Raw genomic sequence first — 22496 nt, 5'->3', positions numbered from 1 at the left:
GCCCCGGAGGACTTTGGGCGCCCCCGCCGGAAGGGCCCTTCCGCCGGAAGAGGAAGCGCGCGGGAGAGCGATGGCGGCCGGAGGCGCCCTGAGAGTGTGAGTCCCGGGCGGGCCCCCCCCCTCCCCGCCGGCCTCCCCCCCTCCTCTTCCTCGGGGCTCCCGGCCCAGGCCGCCTCCCTCCGCCCGCCTGACGCGCCTCCTCTCTCTCTCTCTCTCTCTCCCCCTCTCTGCAGGCTGGTCTGCGGGGACGTGGAGGGTCGCCTGGGCTCCCTGTACAGCCGCGTCCAGGCGGCGCAGAGCAAGAGCGGCGCCTTCGACGTAAGGGCGCCCCTTCCCCTCGCCGCCTCCGCCGCGTCTCCCCCGGGGCCGCCTCCTCCTGACCGTCTCCCCCGGTCTTCTCTTGCAGCTCCTCCTGTGCGCGGGGAACTTCTTTGGCTCGGCCCACGACCCAGAATGGGAGGCGTACCGGACAGGAGCCAAGAAAGGTAGGGCGAGGCGGCTGCAGGAGACAGGAGAACGGGGGGCTGATGCAAAGCTGAAAATGAATGAACAAAAACAACGCCATGCTTCCCCTGCCCGCCCCCCTAAGATTCTTATGAGGGTCCCTTCTCCAGGCTTCAGAGGGTGGCTGGAAGTGGGGCCAGAAAAGGGTCCTCCTATCCTTCCACTCTGTAGTTTTAATCTGAAATCGCAGGCACACTCCTGCACCCAGAGCTCAGAAGCTGCTCGTGCTAATGAAATTGCCTTTCACAAAATGCGCCCAGAACAATGGGCGTTTCAAACCCTGACTCCAAGCCCCTCTCCCTCACCTCAGGCTGTTTTCCATCTGTGTCTGGGCTGCAGCCCTTCAGACTTTCACTGTGGGGTCACACATCTGCATCGTTCTCCCTGTGAAGGACCCCTTTCTACGTAGGAAGCTCACTCTCTTTCTAACCTACACCACAGTGCCCAGTCATATCTTTTTCAAAAGCCAGCACTTTCTCTGAAATGAATTGTCTGTGGAGAAAGAAATAATAATAATAATTAATTAATTTATACCCCATCCATCTGGCTGCATTTCCCTGTTGAATGGTTTCTTTAAATGTAAAGGTTCATCATTGTTCCACTCCACGTGTATGTCTTTAAGGGGCCAGAGCACAATAACGAGACCCAGCTTTACAGCAGTGAAACATAGCAGGTGCTGCTGAGTTGTGTTGATTAGGCTGTGTCAGCAATTGGGTATAGTATATAAGGAGCAGCACCTAGCTCTCCCATTACCCTGGGGGATGGGTTGGTGGTTGGGTCTGGTTTGTTGATGTATTTAGTGTAAATGGAGTTTTTGTTTTTCTTATTAAAACCTTCTTTAAGTTATTTTTGAGTCCCTTTTTAATGCATGGTCTCCCCAGCAAGCTCTCTGTAGCGTTACCATACTGCAAAAAGCCAACATTCCCCAGCCACTCTGGGCAGCTTCTAACAAAAGATTAAAAATACATTAAAACATCAGTCATTAAAAACTTCCCTAAGCAGGGCTGCCTTCAGATGTCTTCTAAACGTCAGATGGTTGCTTATTTCTTTGACATCTGATGGGAGGGCGTTCCACAGGGCAGGTGCCACCACTGAGAAATAACAGCTCTGCAAAGTTCATCTCATTTGGGCCATGGTGGCTTTGTCTCCCTCAGCTCCTATACAGACATACGTCTTGGGTGCCAACAACAGTGAAACAGCACAATGTTTTCCAGATGCCAGCGGATGCGAACTAGCGGAGAACATCACTTACCTGGGTAACTTTATGCTTATTGTTTACTACATTTAATTAAAAGGAAAGAGGAAAATGTCTGAGAGTAGCTTCTTAAAAAAATAAAGGTAAAGTTACCCTTGACCGTTAGGTCCAGTCGCGGATGACTCTGGGGTTCCACGCTCATCTCGCTCTATAGGCCGAGGGAGCCGGCGTTTGTCCGCAGACAGCTTCAGGGTCATGTGGCTAAGCCACTTCTGGCAAACCAGAGCAGCACATGGAAACACCGTTTACCTTCCTGCCAGAGCAGTACCTATTTATCTACTTGCACTTGACGTGCTTTCAAACTGCTAGGGGAGCAGGAGCTGGGACCGAACAACGGGAGCTCACCCTGTCACGGGGATTCGAACTGCCGACCTTCTGATTGGCAAGCTCTAGGCTCTGCGGTTTAGACCACAGAGAGATACAGAGAGATAAATCAGTTAAAAGCCAAATTTAAAATGATGTACCATACAGAATCCTAAAACTGTTCGTCCAACAATCCAATAAAAAGGACGATCCCTCCCCATGCCCACTAAAAGATGAGCACCACAATAGAGGTGAAGAACCACCAAAGCCCCGGCAAATAGAAAGGTTTCAGGCTTGCACCTAAAAGCTGACGAGGGGAGGAGGAGCTGACTGCTCTTGGGACTCAGGCATGGTTTGAGGCCCCAATTTAGGGCTCTGTGGGAACCATATTTTGTATTTCCTTCAAACTAGCAGGGTGTGGATTTTATCTGATCCCCACCAGAAATTGTTTCTTTTTCCAAATGGGAAGTTACTGTGCCAAATGAGATTTCTCACTTGGGTCCTTCCTTGCTGGGGTCTGGGCTTGGGAGCACGGCTGCCACCTGCCCCTTCTTTGGTGGAGAACAAAGATTTTTGATCTTCAGCCTTCTTGTTTGGAGGAGAGGGATGGTGCTCCTCTGGCCTCTCTCAATGCTCCCAAGAAGGTGATGGTGTGGGGCTCCCCAAGGTTTCTCCCCCTGTTCACTCAGCCCCCACCCCACTCCATGCCAAGCTACCTGACCCATGAATTGAATGGGTCATAATGCAGGTGTCAGGGTTACTTCCAGATCCTAGCTCACAGAGGATCACGCTAGCCAGCGATCGTTAAAGTCTTTATTGAGTTACAGTCTCCATTCTCGAGCTGCTGCGTGCAACCCTACGTCTTATGCTTAAATCGGCGAAGCTCCGTCTGAGTCTCCGCCCCTTGCGCACCAACTTAATATCCTAGCCCTGCTCCACCTTTTCCGCCTGACAGTTCTCCTCTGGGTCCCTCTGCCCCCCTGGGTCTCTTCCTTCCGGGATTCTTCTGACGCTGACCCTCCTGACTCTCCTGTCTCCTTGCGCCGGGCTTTAGGACCTGGCTCCCTTTCCGGGCTGCCTACTGCGCCACCTTCCTGTGCATTTGAACTTGGCGCGCGCGCCCAACCTTCCACTTTCCGTCTAACCGTCACTTCGCTCCCCGATGAAGGTGTGGCCACTCCTGACTCGTGCCCTCCCTCCTGTTGCGAGCTGCCAGCGCTTGATCCCTGGCGCTCTTCCTCTTTCCTACTCTCTGGCGGTGACGCTGGTCCCGATCTCCAACTGCTCCCCTCTGAGTCCCCTCTGGCTCTATCTTCCTGGGGTGTCCCCCTAGTCTCCCCCCTTGCCCTGGCCACTGGTGCTCCTTTTTGTGAATCTTCTGATTCACTGGAAAGACTCGGAGATCTCGGGTCGTCGTCATCACTCATCCTTTCTTTTGCCTCCTCCCCCTCGCTCTCTGTTTCCTCCCTTGCCCTCGCCTCTGCTCCTGAACCCCTGACATCCATCCCCCCCTCGAAGCCCCCTCTTCCCCCCTCCCCTCCTTCCGGTGCGGGAACTGGGTGCTGCAGTGTCAAGGGGACGAATGTCGGGTACAGTTCGCTTCCCGTGGCGGGCCTCCATCCGAAGTCTTCCGATTCTTCCTCCCTGCTCTCGTCGACGACGGTCACCTCTGCTTCCATCTCTGTGCCGCCGTGCTCGAAACCCTGGTCGTCCCCGAAAACGTCCATGTCCATCTCTCCCTCGCTTCCTTCTGGAGGCGTTGCTCGTCCTGGACCCTCCAGCCACTTTCTGCGCCACTGCTCCTCTGGTCGATCATCCCACCAATACGAGGGTTCTGAAGCAGATCCCAAGGGTGACCCCTCCGGGGAACGGGCGTCTCGTGTCGGTTCCTCATCCGAGTCGAACCCCCGGAACGTGCTGGTTGAAAGCGTGGGCGTGAAAAGCCAGTCGTCGAAAAAGTCCGCTGGCATTGGCCTATGGGGGAAGAGGGCATGAAACTCTTCCTTGAGCAGAGGTTCATCTAAAGCGTAGCCCGGCACCCAGCTGTTGGCACTGGCCAGGGTGCCCTCCTTAGCGAGAAGGTATTCTACCCCCTCTTCCCCCCATCTGGAGTCCAAAATCTCCGTGACTTCGTTGAGGCGCACCTCCTGTGCCACTCCCCGTTGCCTGGTTCCCTCTCGGAGCGGACTCGGCGCCGTTCCGGGTTCCTGAAACCTGTGCGGTGCCTTGTAGGGAGTGAGCACCGATCTGTGGAACACCGGATGCATTCTGGAACCCTCCGGAAGCGCCAGCCTGAAAGCCACCGGGTTGACCTGCTCTTCGACTTGGTAGGGCCCCAGTTGCTTATGCCCTAGTTTCTTCTTGGCCAACGACCTGGCCGGCACTGCGTGGGCTGCTAACCAGACCCAGTCTCCCACATGGATCTCTTCGCCAACCCTTCTGTGTTTGTCTGCCTGCACCTTGTATGCGTGTTTGGCCAGCTCCAGGTGCCGCCGCAGCTGATCGTGGACCTCCTGCAACTCCGACGCGAACGCATCTGCTGTCTGCGGCTCCCCCTCCCCCATTCTTTCCAGTCACGGGAAGGTTCTGGGGTGCCTCCCGTTGTTGGCGAAGAACGGCGTGACCCCCGTGGACACGTGCTTCGTGTTGTTGTAGGCGAACTCGGCGAGCGGCAGGTAATCCACCCACGTCGCCGGCTGTTGATTCGCATAGCATCTCAGGTACTGCTGCATGATGGCATTGACCCGCTCCGCTTGCCCGTTGGTCTGCGGGTGTCTCGCCGACGCCAGGTTGATCTTGACGTTTAGGAAGCCCATCAGCTTCTGCCAGAAATTCGAGATGAACTGCCGCCCGCGGTCGGACAGAATAGACCGTGGCAGCCCGTGAACCTTGAACACGTGGTCTATGAGCAGTTTGGCGGTTTGTTCCGCCGTGGCCACCTTCGCACACGGGATGAAATGTGCCATCTTGGAGAACAAGTCCACCACCACCAGCACGGCCGTCTTGCCCCTCGAGCTGGGCAGATCCGTGACGAAGTCCAGGGCGACTCTCTCCCATGGCTCGACCGGAGTTTGCAGCGGTTCCAACAGTCCGGCCGGCGGTCTGTGCACTGGTTTGGCCCTCTGGCAGGTGTCGCACCTCGCCACGTAGTCCGCGACCTCCCCTCTCATTCCGGGCCACCAGAAATCCCTGGCGACTAATTCCACCGTCTTCTCCTTGCCAAAGTGCCCGGCAGTGGGCGCGTCGTGCAGCTGATGCAGTACCTTGGCGCGAAGTTCGTCTCCCGGCACGTAGATGGCCCCTTTGCGGATGAGCAATCCATCTCTCAGCTGGAACCCGTCGGTTGCTGCCGTGCCCCTTTGCATCTCTGCCATCTTTGCTTGCGTGAAGGAGTCATTCTGCAACGCTCGTCGCACCGCCTCCAGGTCCACTGTCGCCGCAGCGCACGCCCACACTGTTGGTGCGAAGATGTGCATGGCGGCCGCTGGCGTGGCGTCCTCCAGATACTGTGGCTTACGGGAGAGCGCGTCCGCCATGATGTTGGTGTCCCCCGGGACATACTCTATTCGGAAATCGAAGTTCGCAAAGAACTCAGCCCAACGTATCTGCCTCTGGTTCAGGAACTGTGCCGTGCGCCAGTGCTCCAGATTCTTGTGGTCCGTGCAGACCTGCACCGTGTGCTTGGCTCCAATCAGGAAGTGCCTCCATGCTTTGAACGCTGCATGAATAGCCAGCAACTCCCTGTCCCAGATGGTGTAGTTCTGTTCGGACTTGCTGAGCTTCCTGGAGTAAAACGCTCTGGGCCTCCAAACCCCCTGCGGGTCCTTCTGCAGCAGGACTGCTCCGACGGCCCTGTCCGAGGCGTCTGTTTCAACTCTCATCGGCCTGCTGGGGTCGACATGAAGCAGCTGTTCCTCCGACGCGAAAAGACGCTTGAGTGCCTGAAAGGACTGCTCCGCCTGTGCTGTCCAGATGAACTTCTTTTTCTTGGAACTGAGCGTGTCCGTGATGGCCGCTGTCTGCATAGCGAAGCCTTTGATGAACTTGCGATAGAAGTTCGCGAAGCCGACAAACCGTTGGACCTCCTTCCGGTTGCGTGGGCTTTTCCAATCCAACACCGCTCGAACCTTGGCGCTGTCCATGGCGAGCCCCTTGTCAGACAACTTGTAGCCCAGGAAATCCACCTCCGTCACGTCGAATTGGCACTTCTCCAGCTTGGCGTAAAGCCTATGTTGCTGTAGCCTGCTCAGCACTTCCCTCACGTGTCTGTCATGCTCCTGCTGCGATTCCGAAAAGATCAGGATGTCATCCAAGAAACAGACGCACGTTTTGTAGAGGAGCCCCGCCAACACGTGATGCATGAAAGCTTGAAAAACGTGGGAGCCATTTTGCAATCCAAAAGGCATAACCCTATATTCGTAGGTGCCCAGGGGCGTGAACATGGCTGTCTTCCACTCATCTCCTTCCCGCATGCGAATGAGGTTGTACGCCCCTCGCAGGTCCAACTTGGTGAACACGCTGCCTTTGCGTACTTTTGCGAGGAGGTCGTCGATTCGGGGCATGGGGAAGTCCGATGGCTTGGTCACACTGTTCAAAATGCGGTAGTCCACTACGAGTCTTTTTTGGGGCGTGTCTCGCTTCTTCACAAAGAATACAGGACTGCCCCCCGCTGCCTGGGACTCTCGGATGAAACCGCGCTCCAAATTATGATCTATGAACTCTTTGAGTTCCTGCAGTTCGTCCTCAGACATGGAATACAGCTTCCCTTTGGGCAGCGGCGCCCCCGGCAGCAGGTCAATTTTGCAGTCATATGGTCTGTGGGGGGGTAGCTTGTCTGCCTCCTTCTCGCAGAAAACCTCCAAAAATTCTGCGTACTTGTGGGGAATCGCTTGTAGCGTGCCTAGCAGCAGCTGTGACTCCTCTTGCTCCCCTTCCTGCCGGGGCATGATGCAGTGTTCAGCACAAAAGGAAGAGCCGAAGGTCAGCTGCCTCTGGTACCAAGCCAGCGCCGGGCTGTGCTTGTCCAGCCAACTCATGCCCAATACAATAGGCGTGTCCGAGAGTTGAGTGACGTTGAAGCTGATGATTTCCCTGTGATTTCCAAGCCGCAGCACCATAGGTGGCGTCTGCTTCACCACTTGCCCCCCTAACAGCTCCCTGCCATCCACCGTGACAACCTGCAGGGGCAGCGTGGCAGGCAGCAACTGTATAGCGTGCCAGTCGACAAAGTCCTGCCCTATGAAGTCTGCATTGCTTCCCGAGTCGACGGTGATTGGCACGTCCATGGTGATTCCATTGGGTAGCTGGAGCGATGCGGTGAGCCTCACTACTGGCTTGGGCGGAAGGGGGTCCATGGGCGGTAAAATCTCTGGGGACTGCTTCACTGACACGTCTGGCTGGGCCCCAGTGCCTCTTCCTCCAGCCAGACATCGTCGTTTCCCTGCTGTGGTTCTCCGTGCTGCGGTGCTGCAGTCACCATTGCTGAGGCTGCAGTGTGCTTGTGGAGCCTCCGGGGACACTCTTTCGCCATATGCCCTGGATCCTCGCAGATATAACACTTCCTGTTCCCTCTAGGAGGCTTCGCTTTCACTGCTGCCGGTGCTAGGGCTCTGGCTGCTGACTGAGCCCTTGCACTCCCAACCTCCATCGGTTCCACCCCTCCCCCTGTTGGAGGCGTGGATTGCGCACGCGCTGCTTCTCTGGGAAGGAAGGAGGAGCCCCTGGGTGGTTCGCGCCCGCTGCGCCCTTCGTCCCTGCTCCACGGACGTTCTTCCAGCCGCACCCCCACCGCCAGCGCCCTCTGAACGATCTCCTGCGTGGTCCGGGGTCTCTCCCCCCTCGCAATCTCATCTTTAACCGAGTTGTGCAAGCCCTCCCAAAAAAGGTCTCTGACAGGAGCCGAATCTCTGTCCCATTCCAGGGCACTGACCAAAGCGAAAAAGCGGGCATGATACTGCCTTACGCTGGCCCTCCCTTGCCTTAGTCCATGCACCTCCTTTCGGGCAAGATCCACGTCAATGCTTGATAAAAAACAGCCATCCATCGCTTTAATAAAGGCGTCCGCATTTTGGAGCGCAGGATCCTTATCTCTCCACAAATTGCGCAGCCATGCTTTTGCGTCTCCATGCAAATGGGACATGATGAACCCCACCTTCTCTTGTTCATCTCTAAAGTCTTTGTGCAGTAGTTGCAGTGCACACATTACGTCTGCTCTAAAGTTGGGGTACTGTTGCAAATTCCCATCAAAGTGCGAGACCAGACCGCCTGTGCGTCTCCCCAACCCAATCCCCTCTGATTTGGGTGTCTGTTGCCCTTGCTTCGTAAGCACGTCCAACCTGACCTGGAGATCCCTGTAGGCGGCAGCTGCTTCCTCCTCTCTCTTCCTGGACGCCACCGCCTCGGCATTCAGTCGTGAAACTGCTTCTCTGAGTTCCGTTATTTGCTGTTCGGCCGTCATATTGTCTGCCGTTCGTGAGCTCTCTTGTAGGCACCCGCTTTCTCTCCTCTCCGCGAGGCCGTGGATGCCCACAATTTGAAGAGACGGAGCTTACTGTCAGGGTTACTTCCAGATCCTAGCTCACAGAGGATCACGCTAGCCAGCGATCGTTAAATAAAAGTCTTTATTGAGTTACAGTCTCCATTCTCGAGCTGCTGCGTGCAACCCTACGTCTTATGCTTAAATCGGCGAAGCTCCGTCTGAGTCTCCGCCCCTTGCGCACCAACTTAATATCCTAGCCCTGCTCCACCTTTTCCGCCTGACTGTTCTCCTCTGGGTCCCTCTGCCCCCCGGGGTCTCCTCCCTCCGGGACTCCTCCGACGCTGACCCCCCGGACCCTCCTGTCTCCTTGCGCCGGGCTTTAGGACCTGGCTCCCTTTCTGGGCTGCTTACTGCGCCACCTTCCTGTGCATTTGAACTTGGCGCGCGCGCCCAACCTCCCACTCTCCGCCTGACCGTTTCTTCGCTCCCCGATGGAGGTGTGGCCACTCCTGACTCGTGCCCTCCCTCCTGTTGTGAGCTGCCAGCGCTTGATCCCTGGCCCCCTTCCTCTCCCCTGCTCTCTGTTGGTGACGCTGGTCCCGATCTCCAACTGCTCCCCTCTGAGTCCCCTCTGGCTCTATCTTCCTGGGGTGTCCCCCTAGGCTCCCCCCTTGCCCTGGCCACTGGTGCTCCTTTCTGTGAATCTTCTGATTCACTGGAAAGACTCGGAGATCTCGGGTCGTCGTCATCACTCATCCTTTCTTCTGCCTCCTCCCCCTCGCTCTCTGTTTCCTCCCTTGCCCTCGCCTCTGCTCCTGAACCCCTGACAGCAGGCATCTGCCAGGCTCTACCAGGGGCTGGGAAAAGACTGGGGATTTTTACTGGCCAGGGAAAAGTTCTTTCCAGCACAAGGCAGAGAGGCTCCTTCCCTGTCTCTTGAACAAATCAGAATTCCAGCATATACACCCAACTAGGATCTCTCTGGTTCTCCCTGTAGAATTAATTGTGTTCAGTCTTCAGGCACGTTGCTGGTGTGTCAGAGGGTTCCATCCTGACCGTTGTCTTCTGTGCTGTGCATGTAGGACGTAAAGGGGTCTTCAGCGGAGCCTCTGGGCTGCAGATTGCCTACCTCAGTGGGACTGAGTCCACAGGGGGGGAACCAACGCCAGCCCACTGCTTCAGCACCAAGGATGTGACTGATCTCAAAACCTCCCTGCTGTCTGCCTCTAAGTTCAAAGGCGTAGACATCTTGCTGACATCGTCTTGGCCAAAAGGAGTAGAAATCTTTGGAAATAGCCCTGTAAGTATCCAGTTTTGGGTGGGAGGGCCTTGTGTGTTCTGTTCCCTAGAAATCCACATTCTGGATTGGTGGTGGTGGTGATTGTAAATCTGTGCTTGAAATTGTACACCACTTTGGAAAAGCAGGAACAGTAAGGAATACCACAAAGTCAACTGAAATAAAAATATGTGGTGATGCAATACTGAACCCAGAGGATGGCAATAGATAAATGTGGCTCAGCGTTGGAAGAAAATAAATGCTGACTACAGGAGTGGGATGCAGGCATAATAAATACATTTTGCAGTGACAATAAAGTAACAGGAAATAGCCCAACCCTTTCTAAAATGGACAAAGGAAATGCATAACAGTATATCCAAAACTGTGGTAAACAGCTATCATCTCCAAAAAGTTTATAATGGGGAGTGGGAACCAAATGCTGTCATTGTTTCAAAAGTCTGAGAGAAGAAGAAAGTCTCCATTAAACTGAGAGCCAGAAGGCCAGATGCGCTTGTGGCTGGAGACCCTTCTCAGGCTTGGGGCCACCATGGGGAAGCCACCAGGCACCCGCCTGAGGTCAGACGAAGGGGGATGCAACACGAGGCCCCCTTCAGAGAGCTCCACAGGTGAGCCGTTCGCCATGGCAGCCAGACGGCCTGTCAGCAGCCTGGCCCAGGTGTGGAGGGGGCTGTGCTGGAGGGAGAGGCTTTCTAGGAAGCAGGCTTACTTTCCCCAAGAAAACAGTCCTTTCCTTCTGCAGTTCACAGACATGGGCAGAGGGGGACTTTCTTTCTTTGGGCTGCTAACAAATCCACAGAAATGTGAAACAAAATATGTGTGTTTGTGTTTTAAACAGGGTGACATAGACACTAAGAAATGTGGCTCCGGCCTGGTGTCTTTACTAGCTGCGAGTCTGAAACCACGGTACCATTTTTCTGCCCTGCAAAAGGTCTATTACGAAAGGCTTCCCTACAGGTACGCAGAGCCTGGGATCGCAGTTTGCTGACTGGCTGGTGTCTCTGTGTTGATGAGTCCCACGCATTAGGCCAGGGAGGAATATTGTTTATTATTATTATTTATATGATAACTATTGCTGTGCATAAGTGGCCTCTTGAAATTCTCCAAGCAATTTCTTTGCCTTGAGTCCTCTTGGAGAGGCAGAGGGGGAATCTGCTTGCTACCCTGATATTTTGGGATTTTATAGAATTCCAAATTTGTTCTGCATTGATGGTTCCACCTGTAGCCCGTCTCGTGCCCCTCCCATAACTGGAAAGTGGTGCTGTGAAGCCGGACACCTTTCAGCGTGGGACTTTTGGAATCTCCTTCTCTGGAGGCTTTCAATGTGTGACTTGCTGAGCTGCTCTGGAAGAAGCTTAACTCTGTCCAGATTCCATGTTGACCTGTGCATGGCACTTCTTTGGCTTCTCTGATTCCTGCTGGAAGTGGCCTCACTCTTCTCTTCTGCAGGAACCACACAGTTCTCCAGGAGGCAGCCCAGCATGTCAGCAGGTTCATCGCCTTGGCCGGGGTCGGCAATTCCGACAAGAGGAAGGTACAGAGAGTTCCAGGGACCCTCCTGTCTCCTCTGATGAGAATTGTCAAAGTAATCACCGTTTCATTGATGGAAACAAGTCAGTTGTTTGTGTTTCTCCTGACTCTCTTTGCTGTTCGCTTTCTCCAGTATCTCTACGCCTTCAGCATCCTCCCAATGAGCTCCATGGAGCCTGCGGAGCTGGTCAAGCAGCCGCAAGATGTGACGGAGAACCCCTATCGAAGGCCTGGGGGCGGCAAGAGCTGTGCCCACCTGCTGCCGGATGAAAAGGTACTGGGGGCGGGGGCTGCAGACGTGCATTTCCAGCAGAGCCCCCCCCCCCATTTGCCTCTGCATTGGAATTGTCTTCACAAACTTTAATTGGCTTATCACTAGTGTGTTTCCTGCCCTGAGAGGAAGGTGGGATATAAATCTGGCATGTTTAAGAACATGTAAGGAGAGCCCAGCAGCAGGATCAGGCCAAAGGAGACCCATTCAGTCCCACATCCTCTTCCTCTCTTATGGCCAGCCAAGTGTCCACTATGGGGAGCCCCCAAGCGGCACGCCAGCCACTTGCGATGCTCAGCATTTGGGATCGGGAGGGCTGGCCGTTTCTGGCTGGGTGATAGGCACGTGGGGGAGGGAGGTTGCGGAGCTGGTGGCTTCAGCAGCCAGGGAATGGTCAGTAGAAGGAGCCATTCCCTTTTCTGCACCCAGAAGATCCTGGCCAGAATTCACTTCATGCGCAGCAGGACTGCCACTCCTCCCCCCCCCGGCACCCCCAAAAACAGCGCATGGGGGGAGGTTGTTCCACCTGGGGAGCTGAGATGCTTGCTCAGACACAGCCTTCATCCTGGCACAACACTGAGTTCCACTGATCCCCCCTCTGCATTGCGCAAGAGTTGAATTTGGATCATCTCCCAAGTTTCCTCCAAAAGAAACTTCCAGCAGGCTGTGCCCTGTCTGCTCGTCCTGCTGCTCACTATTTTGGGTCTCCCCAGTCCCGCTTTGCAGCTCCTTCAGAAAAGAGTTTTGTTCCTAGGGTTCCGATTGCCAGGCCTCAAGGTACATGGAAGCCGCCCTTCCCCAGTCTGCTCTCCAGATGGTGGCTTGATAGCAGCCCTTCTCCTTTCCTCTGCAGGAGGAGCCGGCTCCCCAGTTCTTCTTTGACTTAAGCAGCAAGCCAAAAGGAAGGAAGCGCCGCCCAGAAGGTGGGGAGGGGCAGCAGCCCAAGCGTGCCCCCGGCAAGCCCCGTGAGTACCAGGCCCACACCTCTCTCCATGGGCTGGCAGAGGGTGGACTGCTCCCTTCAGGCCAGGAATTGGATTTGCCTTTTGTGGGGTTGTTTCCGCACTTCTTCCATGGAGACTCTGATTGGGCGGCAGGCAGAGAACAGAGCCACTTAAGGGGGAGGCTCTAGACTTGCTACTCACTTGTTACAACACAGTACAAAACATAAAGGTAATTGCACTACACCATTAAAGAGCACACACACACAGTGGAGACAGCAGCAGGCGACCTTGCTGGGGAAAGGACTCTGCAGGTGTGGAGCCACAGCAAAAAAGGCCCTTCTCTTGCACCACCCTCCCAGTCTCCCTCAGGGGGTCTGGCAGGTCTCTTTTGTGGGAGAGGGGCTCCAGAAGATAACAGGGTCCTAATAATAATAATAATTTCTTATTTATACCTTTCCCATTTCCTGGGATTGTCCAGCCACTCTGTGCGGCTACCAACAGGATGATAATAAGAATAATACATGATAAAACGTTAGGGCTAATCCCTAATTCGCAAAGAGCTTCCTGGGTCAAAACCAGCCCTTTGAATGAGGCTTGGAAGTGCCCAATCACTTCCAAGCGGAACTGCAACAGGATTCATGTTATAGGATCTGCTTGCCTCCAACCTGTCAACTGTCAAGCTGCTGCACAAATTCAGCCTTCCAAGCCACTTCCTAGGGCAGCCCCCCAATGAAGCACATTGCAGTAGTCCAGCCTTAGGTTGCCATGTTCCCCCTTCCCAGAGGGTTCCCATTAGGCTACTGTCCTATGCTGAGAGAAGGGAGTTGTCTGTGGCTGGCTGGTGAAAGAGTCTTCCCACCTTGGATGGGCTTTTGATCCTCAAGGGAGAGGGCTCCCTTGCCTGAGTCAACTTGAGCCCCCTCGTAGCACATGCCTGTTCTCTGCCTGTGGGGCTCCCCCTGAGATCCCCATTGTGCTTGGGAAGAAGCAGTGGCCCTGCCTTGGGGGCTCAGGGGCAAGAAGCGAGGGAATGTCAGCTTCCCCCCATGAGTCCAGCACAGCCTTGGCCTGCAGGAGGGTCTTTCTGGAGGCCCAGCCCACCAAGTTGCCCGGAGCAAACAGTGCTCTTGCTGCCTCCTGCTGGCCATCCTGCGACACATGTGTGAGTGTTTGTGTCTCTCCCCCCTCCACCTGCCTGTTTAAGCCCTGCCAACGGCCGCCTGCTGGTTTTGCCTTGCTAGCCCAGAAGTCGAGAAGCATTTGGTGGTGAGCATCGGCACACACGTGAGTCCCTCTTTCTTTCTGCCTTGGTCCCTGTCGGAGCTTGCCGGGCATTGTGTGGGTCTGAGATGGACTCACAGCTGAGGACAGGAGTTGCTGCAGCATGACTGAGATGCAGCGAGGCTGGCCATGACTTGGCCTCCTGGAGGGGAGGCTGCTGGGAAGTCTGGCAGGGAGGCTTGGTTCCCTCTTAAAGGACTTCCCGTGGTTTTCTGTCCCGTCCCTTGGGGCTCTGGGCTGCTTCAGCTTTGACCCGGCTGGTGTCGCTGCCGGAGCTGGCGGGGTGGGGTGCTCACCCTTTGTCTTCCTCTGCGCCTGGTTCTGCTGCAGTGCTACCTGGCCCTGGCCAAAGGGGGCTTGACTCCAGACCACGTCCTCATCTTGCCCATTGGGCACTGTCAGTCGATGGTGGACCTGGCATCAGAGGTGGTGGAAGAAGTAGAGCAGTACAAGTCCGCCCTGAAAAGGTTCTTCGGGGCCAGAGGGAAGAGATTCGTGGCCTTTGAGAGGAACTACCGCAGTCAGCACCTCCAGCTCCAGGTGAGAGGCCTCTGGGTTAGTCCCTCAGGAACCGGCGAGGGTGGCCATGGGCGTAAGAGCAGTGGGGTGTTCCTCCTTCCTTCCTTCTGGGGAGCACATTGCAGTTGCTGCTGGGCTCTCAGAGCCTGGGCAGCTCTTGTGGCAGTTCTGCGTAGCCGGCCAGAGACAGTGTCTGAGCGGCGTCTGCCTGTCACAGAGAGTGTGGAGGAGGCCAGAGAGCGGAGGGCTCCTGGAGGGTGCAGAGTCCCCGGCTGCTGCTGCTCACCTCCTACAGCTACAGGAAAGCTTTCCTTTCCTTCTTTCCTCAAATTTCATAAGTTTAAGCCTGCAGGAGAGGCTCTCTGCCTTTCCCCATGATGACAAGCTGTACTGAGGGACGCCCTGTGGGCCCCTGTGATGGTACTCTCAGCTTGCTTTGCAGTTCTGCTCTTAGGCTGCGATGCACCCTGCCAACTCCTCTGTGCTGTGATTCCCATCCCCCAGGTGGTTCCTGTTCCCCTGAACTGCTGCACTACGGAAGACATCAAGGAGGCCTTCATCGTCCAGGCAGAAGAGCAGCGGATCGAGTTGCTGGAGATCCCAGAGCACTCGGCTCTCAAGCAGGTAGAAGGAGCACACCAGGGTCTCCTGGGGCCACGAGGTCCATTTCATCCGTAGCGAGGCTGGAGCTCCCCCTTCTTGGAGCAACCCCTTTGGGTGGGCCATGCTCAGAGACGGCTGGTGGCTGCATGGAGCCACCTTTTTATGCAAAATTCATCTGGATGTCCAGGAATCAGAATTGCAGGATTGGAATGGACTTCAAGGGTCATCTGGTCCAAGAATCACAGCTAATCCAGGGGACCTCAGTCACTAGTCCTTCCTTTGCCGCCTGCTCCATGGTCACTGACTGCAAAGTGGATCACCTAACCTGGAGCCATTTCTGCTTCTCTCCCCATCAGCCGAGGGGGGCACTCAGAGGGAAGTAGGCCTATAGCAGGGCCCTGGGGGGGGGCAGGTGTAATCAGAGGAAGGCCTGAGAGTCATGCAGCCACACATCTGCTGCTGACAGATCCTGAACGGGAGTCCTTTTGGCTTCCCCTTCCTGGGTTGTGTGAAGACTCCTCTTCAGTAGCCATTAGGGCAGCTGCCCAGACCATCTGTGTCCTGGGCCAGCCCACAGAGCCACCCGTGGGGGGGGGGTGAGGGAGTATTGGCCTCTCCATCACTCTGTGGTTGCTTTAAGGGTCTCCAGATTTCCTGGGTCCTGCTGTAGCCATGAATAATAATAATAATACAGTGGTACCTCAGTTTTTGAATGTAATCCGTTCCGGAAGACCATTTGACTTCCAAAATGTTTGAGAACCGAAGCTGCAAGTTGGCTGCAAGTGGGCAGGGTCCTACCTTACCCCTGGCATATTTGCTGCCTTTGGGTCAACGGGCAGGATAAACTTAGCAAATAACTTGCTGAAAGCTCTTCCAAGGCTGGGCCCAGCACCTCCAGCTCAGCCTGGGCTGGCAAGGCGAGGAGGAGGCTGCTCTGGTGTTCTGTCCACTCTGAGCCCCGGGGTCCCAGCAGCGGAAATGCTGCCCCAGCGTCTCATTCTGAGGCTTTGGTTTTGTCTTTCAGATAGTCCAGCCAGGGACGCCTTATTTCTATGTGGAGCTCGATAATGGGGAGAAGCTCTTCCACCGTATTAGGAAGAGCTTTCCCCTCCAGTTTGGAAGGTTTGTCATTTGTCCCCACCCCCAATAACAGGGGCTCTGCACATGCTGGGTGGTTGCTGAGCCCCAGGATTCTCTTGGTCAGAGAATCCTAGAATTGTAGAGTTGCAAGAGATCCCAGTTGTCATCCAGCCCAGCCCCCTGCAACGTGGGAATCTCAACTGAAACCATCCAGCCTCTGCTTGGAAACCTCCAGTATCTCTGCCCCTTCAACCTCCCCCAGCAGAAGATGCCCCAATCAGGAGTGGTTTGGGGAGGGGGCAGGGAGCCAACTGCTCTGTGGGCCTGGTGGGGTTGGGGGCGCTTGGAGAGAGCAGGCCGGGCTGACGCTTTCCTGGGTGTCCTCTCTCTCCCCTCAGGGAGGTCCTCGCCAGCGAAGCCATCCTGGCCATGCCTGGGCGGGCGGACTGGAGGAGCTGCCAGGCGGGGCAGGAGGAAGAAGCCACGGCAGCCCAAGACTTCCGCCAGGCCTTTGAGCCCTTTGACCTCACCCAGGAAGATTAAGGGCCAGGGCGGGAGTGAGCAGGCGGCAGCACAGACCGGCTGGATCCTGCCCTCTCTCTTCCTGTGAGGAGCCTCCTTTCCCTCCCTGCGAGGGCTCTTCTTCCACGGCCACAGAGACTTCCTCCACACAGGCCAGCCACATCCACCTGACCCTCACCCCCCACCCCGGATCAGCTACCATTGGCCTGTCTGGCTTCCAGAGCAGAGGTGGCTGCTGGGTCTAAGTGGGGGTCCTGCGCACAACTCCAGATTGTTCTGTGGAGGAAAGGAAGGCAGCTGTTCCCTCTGAAACGGAGGCAGACTCGCCCCACACCGAGCATCTCCTATGAGGTTCAGGGAGAGAGGGGTCTCTCTCTGCTACAGGGTCCTCCAGGGCACCCAGGCAGGATGGGCATCAGAGGCCATGGCAGGACAGACTCCCCTTCCCCTCTTCATGGCTTTGCTTCAGCTCAGAAGATGCTGCTCCTTGCTTCTGCTGGGAAATATTAACTGCCGGCCAAAGGCGGATTCCTAAGGATTGCTCTGAGGAGGGTGTATATAATTTCAACGTATGTTGGATTGTTGTACTGTAAAAAAAAAGAGTTTTGTCATAAGAAAATCCTCAAATAAAAGGGTGTTTTTATATATTTAAATACATGAGCTGAGCCCATCTGCTCCTGGCTAGTCGGTTGGGGCTATGGCTGTCAGAGAGGGAGGGATGTGGAGGGGAAGGGGTGGCTAATGGCTGCTCCAAAGGACCGTCATTTCATACCAGCCGTAATGTGACAGTCGGAGGGTGTTGCCTTGTGGCTCCCTCTGGGCCCACTGACCTTCCCACCCATGGAGACACCAGCTGGAATGAGAGGAGCATTTTGGCTCTTATCAGATCATAGAATCGTAGAGTTGGAAGGGACCTTGAGGCTCCTCTAGTCCAGCCCCCTGCAGTGCAAGCATAGGCAGCTGTCCCATACAGGGTTTGAACCTGCAACCTTGGCGTTATCAGCACCAGGCTCTAACCAGCGGAACTCGGGGGAAGTGTCAGCTTCGCCTTTGAGCCAGTGCCAACGACTGGGCTCAACCTCTTCAGCCCCGACTGGGCCAAGCGAGCTGGACCTTCCACTGTAGGGAGCAGGTCTGAGTGCTGTGGACTCACAACTTAGAGCTGTGAGCACCAAACTCAGTTCCAAAAGTCAGCAGAGTATGAACCACATGAACGGCAGCTCTGAAATATAACTTCTTTTATTCTCTACAGCTACTGCATAAACTAACTAAAGACTAATCGGAGATGCTGGGCTGCATGAGTGTTACAGCTGCTTGAGCAGTCGCCTTATATATGTTATACAGATAACACTCAGACTCCCTTTGAAGTCAGGCTGGAGCGGAAGAAGCAATGAGCAAAATCCGCCCCTCCTTTCTGAAACATTTGTCAGCAGATTCTTGCAATGGGAGGGGTGAAACATCCTCAGGAAGATGGTCTCTTTTGAGAAAATTCTTCAAGGAAGGTCTGCTAACCTTTGCCTTCCACAGCACCCTCTTAAGGTGGAGGGTAGAATCCTTTTAAACTGCCATAAGAGCAAAATGCTGCTTTGGGGTGTTGTGCCGCTCTCCTAACACCCCATTCACAGTTTATATTCACGATTCAGGAGGGCAACTTACTTGTAGGGCAAAGACTCTGTTGAGGAGTCAAAGGCCTGGAAACGATGCCTTATGAGGAACGGCTAAGGGAGCTGGGCATGTTTAGCCTGGAGATGAGGAGGTTAAGGGGTGATATGATAGCCATGTTCAAATATATAAAAGGATGTCACATAGAGGAGGGAGAAAGGTTGTTTTCTGCTGCTCCAGAGAAGCGGACACGGAGCAATGGATCCAAACTACAAGAAAGAAGATTCCACCTAAACATTAGGAAGAACTTCCTGACAGTAAGAGCTGTTCGACAGTGGGATTTGCTGCCAAGGAGTGTGGTGGAGTCTCCTACTTTGGAGGTCTTTAAGCAGAGGCTTGACAACCATATGTCAGGAGTGCTCTGATGGTGTTTCCTGCTTGGCAGGGGGTTGGACTCGATGGCCCTTGTGGTCTCTTCCAACGCTATGATTCTATGACCATTTTGGTTGCCTTCCTCTGGACACGTTCCAGTTTGTCAGTGTCCTTCTTGAATTGTGGTGCCCAGAACTGGACACAGTACTCCAGGTGAGGTCTGACCAGAGCAGAATACAGTGGCACTATTACTTCCCTCGACCTAGATGCTATACTCCTATTGATGCAGCCCAGAATTGCATTGGCTTTTTTAGCTGCCGCGTCACACTGTTGGCTCATGTCAAGTTTGTGGTCAACCAAGACTCCTAGATCCTTTTCACATGTACTGCTCTCAAGCCAGGTGTCCCCCATCTTGTATTTGTGCCTCTCATTTTTTTTGCCCAAGTGCAATACTTTACATTTCTCCCTGTTAAAATTCATCTTGTTTGTTTTTGCCCAGTTCTCTAATCTGTCAAGGTCGTTTTGAAGTGTGATCCTGTCCTCTGGGGTGTTAGCCACCCCTCCCAGTTTGGTGTCATCTGCAAATTTGATCAGGATGCCCTTGAGTCCATCATCCAAGTCGTTGATAAAGATACACTGAAACAGAAGTCACCAGGCCCTTATATATAGTGGGAGGGTGGGGTGGAGTTTTTCTGTCTCATTACATATGCTGATCCAGGGATAGGCAACCTCAGCCCACCAGATGTTTTGGGACTACAACTTCCATCATCCCTAGCTAACAGGACCAGTGGTCAGGGATGATGGCAGTTGTAGTCCCAAAACATCTGGAGGGCTGAGTTTGCCCATGCCTGTGCTAATCATCTGCATGCTATCCCTTGCTTTTTCTTGTAGGACTAATTGCAGTTGTTAACAGTTGTCAACAAGTTTACCATACCCATTGAGTCTATCACCCATCTCCTACTACCCTTCTGAGAAAAACCCCACCCCACCCTCCCACTATATAGAAGGGTCTGGTGACTTCTGTTTCAGTGTATCTGAAGAAGTGTGCATGCACACGAAAGCTTATACCCAGAACAGACTTAGTTGGTGCTACTGGACTTTTTATTTTTTTTATATTTCGACTCCCCTTAGGTTTGTTCAGATTAACTGCAGAATTCTGCCCCCCCCCCTTTAGATTCAAGCAAGGAGGCACGCTCCCTTTGACAACAGAGTTGTTAGGCTTCCGCCAGGCAGCAAAAGCTTACCAACACTACCCCCACCTTCTGTTGCTTTTTCAAATACCAGTATGCACTTTGCTCAACGGTCCTTGCTATTAATTCATTTTTCTCTCTCCTTGGCTACTCTGCTTCAGGAGTGGGTAGAAAAACCCACCGCAAAACATGGTGACAAATTATAATGCTAAATATTCTTTTCCTGTACCTCAGTGCCTTATTCTTTCAACTTCTTGTCCACTTGATTTGGCTCACAAATAGGTTTCAACCTGTAAACAAGTGATTTGCTCTACAATTAGACCATTCCTTTTTTCTTTTTCTGTCCACCCCTTCTTTGCCTGCCTGCTTGGGCTCATTGGTTCTTCTGTTATTTATTGCCTGTGATGTTTAAAAGCAATAAGCACACTGAGAGTTTATAAAAACTATAAGGTATCACTAAAAGCATGTAATGCCTCTATGCTCTAAAATAAATGTAAACCAAATGATGAGCCAAAATACTAAGAAAAATGGCAGGAAGGTTCATTAGCTGGTTAAAGGCAGTTGGGGAAACTAAACTTCCCTGTCCCTTTTTCTTTCTTTTTTTTACATTTTCCAATATTGCAGATTTGCTCCAAATTGCAGTAAAAAATAGTAAGATAGGGAAAACATGCACGTGTTCCTCCAACCTAGGAAACCTGGTGTCTGTTGTGGACATGTGCAGAGGTATTCATTCAACTGTCCAGCGCACCAGGAGGGCCAACGTGAATAAAATAATAAGGGGCACAGGTAAGCCCCGCCATGCAATGCCCTCAAATATTTTATGGGGGGGTGAAGGTACCTTGACCCTTAGGAGTTGGCTCTTATGCGACCCATACACCTGTGGATCGTTCCTATTTTTAAAAAATCTATCTGCACTTCTGGCACCAGAGCACAGTTTGTCTCCTTTGGGGGGCTTCTGAGGTGCCCTCCAGCCAAGCACTCGGCACACAAGGGGCTTTCCTGGGGGAAGCAGAGCCCTTTGCCGCAAGGCAACTTCGCTGTGTTTGTCCAAAGCAGCAGCTCCTGTGCTTGTCTTGCGTAAAAGAGCCTTTGAGAGCCACTCAGGTTGATAAAGCAGGAGGCCAGCATTCTAAACAGGGCCTGATCCACCAGAAGTCCTGCTCTCAGGCTCCAGGGCAACCGTGCAGGGCACACACCCTTGGCCAGGGTTTCATCCCCCCCGTCCCCCCCCCGGTGGGGTTGGGCTTCTAGGGCTCACCTGGACCTGGCCTGCCTTCATTGTGGGAAATGGCCCCTGCTGGGAAACAGGGCTCTGCCCCCCCCCCAGCTCTTGCCTTGCCTGTCTTAACAGGGACAGATCTTGCAGCTGCAGCTGGGGGCAGTTCTGGATTCCTCTCGTGATTGCAGCACTGATACCAGGCCAGAGAAACCAGAAGGGTGACATGGCAGGATCCAGCCGCTGCACGGAGGCCACAGAACCCTCTTCCCCATAAGCGCCTCAGAGCGGAGGCCGAAGAGGGCAGCTGAGGGGGGGCTATCGCCTCCATGAGGGGCTGCCATCACGAAAGGGGCTGCTAAGTGCAGTTCAGACTCCAGCAGGAGACGCCCGTTTTCAGTATGGCTGACCTATAAGTCTTTGACATATCTTAGAAACCTGAAAAATGTTCTCCACACCCCACCCCACCCCACCCCACCCCACCCCGGGTTTATACCTGTTGCAGACTTTGGCTTTGCAGCTTCTGCCATGGTGTCTTCAGATATTCTTTTGTTCCTGTTTTCAGTTTGTGACTTTCTGAATCTTTCACTTGTGTCTTCAAAAACAAAAGAGAAAAACAAGACTGGTATTGTTACAAGGGATCTTGACCTCTATTACTCCTCTGTCTCCTCCTAATTAAATTTGTATATCATCCTTCATCTGAAAACCACAAGGCAGTTAACAATGTAAAACCCTCAAAGTACAGAATAAAAACAAGAACAAAAACAAAACAGTAACGCTCCTGCTCCCGTCCAAAAAACACATTTAAAAGCACATTGACTGCTAATCAGCCAAAGGTCTGGTTGCACAGGAACATTTTTGCCTGGGTCTCTGGGCAGACACATTGATGCTAAGCTTGCAATTCAGAATCCTTGTACTGAAGTTTGTGCAGATTTTCAAAGGCTCTAAAAACAAGTTTAAAGTGAATCACACTGTCTCTCAGGGACCCACTGCCTGGGGGCCTGCAATGCAAAGCTCAGTGAGCCTGGTCAGAAGCAGCAATACTTCTGAATCCCATTTGCTGGAAACTACTGGAGTATAGTAAAAGCCATGGTTTTCCCAGTAGTGATGTATGGAAGTGAGAGCTGGACCATAAAGAAGGCTGATCGCCGAAGAATTGATGCTTTTGAATTATGGTGCTGGAGGAGACTCTTGAGAGTCCCATGGACTGCAAGAAGATCAAACCTCTCCATTCTGAAGGAAATCAGCCCTGAGCGCTCACTGGAAGGACAGATCGTGAAGCTGAGGCTCCAATACTTTGGCCACCTCATGAGAAGAGAGGACTCCCTGGAAAAGACCCTGATGTTGGGAAAGATGGAGGGCACAAGGAGAAGGGGACGACAGAGAATGAGATGGTTGGATGGTGTTCTTGAAGCTACCAGCATGAGTCTGATCAAACTGCGGGAGGCAGTGGAAGACAGAAGTGCCTGGCGTGCTCTGGTCCATGGGGTCACGAAGAGTCGGACACGACTAAACGACTAAACAACAACACT

At 53.7% G+C, this 22496-nt stretch overlaps 1 protein-coding gene across 3 annotated transcripts; it reads left to right on the top strand.

Moving 5' to 3' along the window:
• Window positions 1-42: 42 nt before the first annotated feature.
• CWF19L1 (CWF19 like cell cycle control factor 1) lies at window positions 43-17237 on the top strand. Of its 3 annotated transcripts, none has more exons than XM_082230006.1 (14): window positions 43-96; window positions 234-318; window positions 407-485; window positions 1659-1760; window positions 9623-9840; window positions 10673-10791; window positions 11284-11368; window positions 11498-11638; window positions 12489-12600; window positions 13784-13845; window positions 14191-14400; window positions 14884-15003; window positions 16007-16104; window positions 16461-17237. In XM_082230006.1, exons 1-14 carry the CDS (start codon window positions 71-73, stop codon window positions 16603-16605), a joined length of 1602 nt encoding a protein of 533 aa, XP_082086132.1. In that variant the 5' UTR covers window positions 43-70; the 3' UTR covers window positions 16606-17237. The 3 variants fall into 3 exon arrangements, with proteins under 3 accessions (XP_082086132.1, XP_082086131.1, XP_082086130.1); XM_082230005.1 differs by having other exon boundaries at window positions 13784-13863; XM_082230004.1 differs by having other exon boundaries at window positions 11284-11638; window positions 13784-13863.
• Window positions 17238-22496: the final 5259 nt, after the last annotated feature.

This window comes from Podarcis vaucheri (genome assembly GCF_965113315.1).
Source record: "Podarcis vaucheri genome assembly, chromosome: 1".
Taxonomy (NCBI): Eukaryota; Metazoa; Chordata; class Lepidosauria; order Squamata; family Lacertidae; genus Podarcis; species Podarcis vaucheri.
This window is presented reverse-complemented; position numbering and strand designations above follow the sequence as displayed.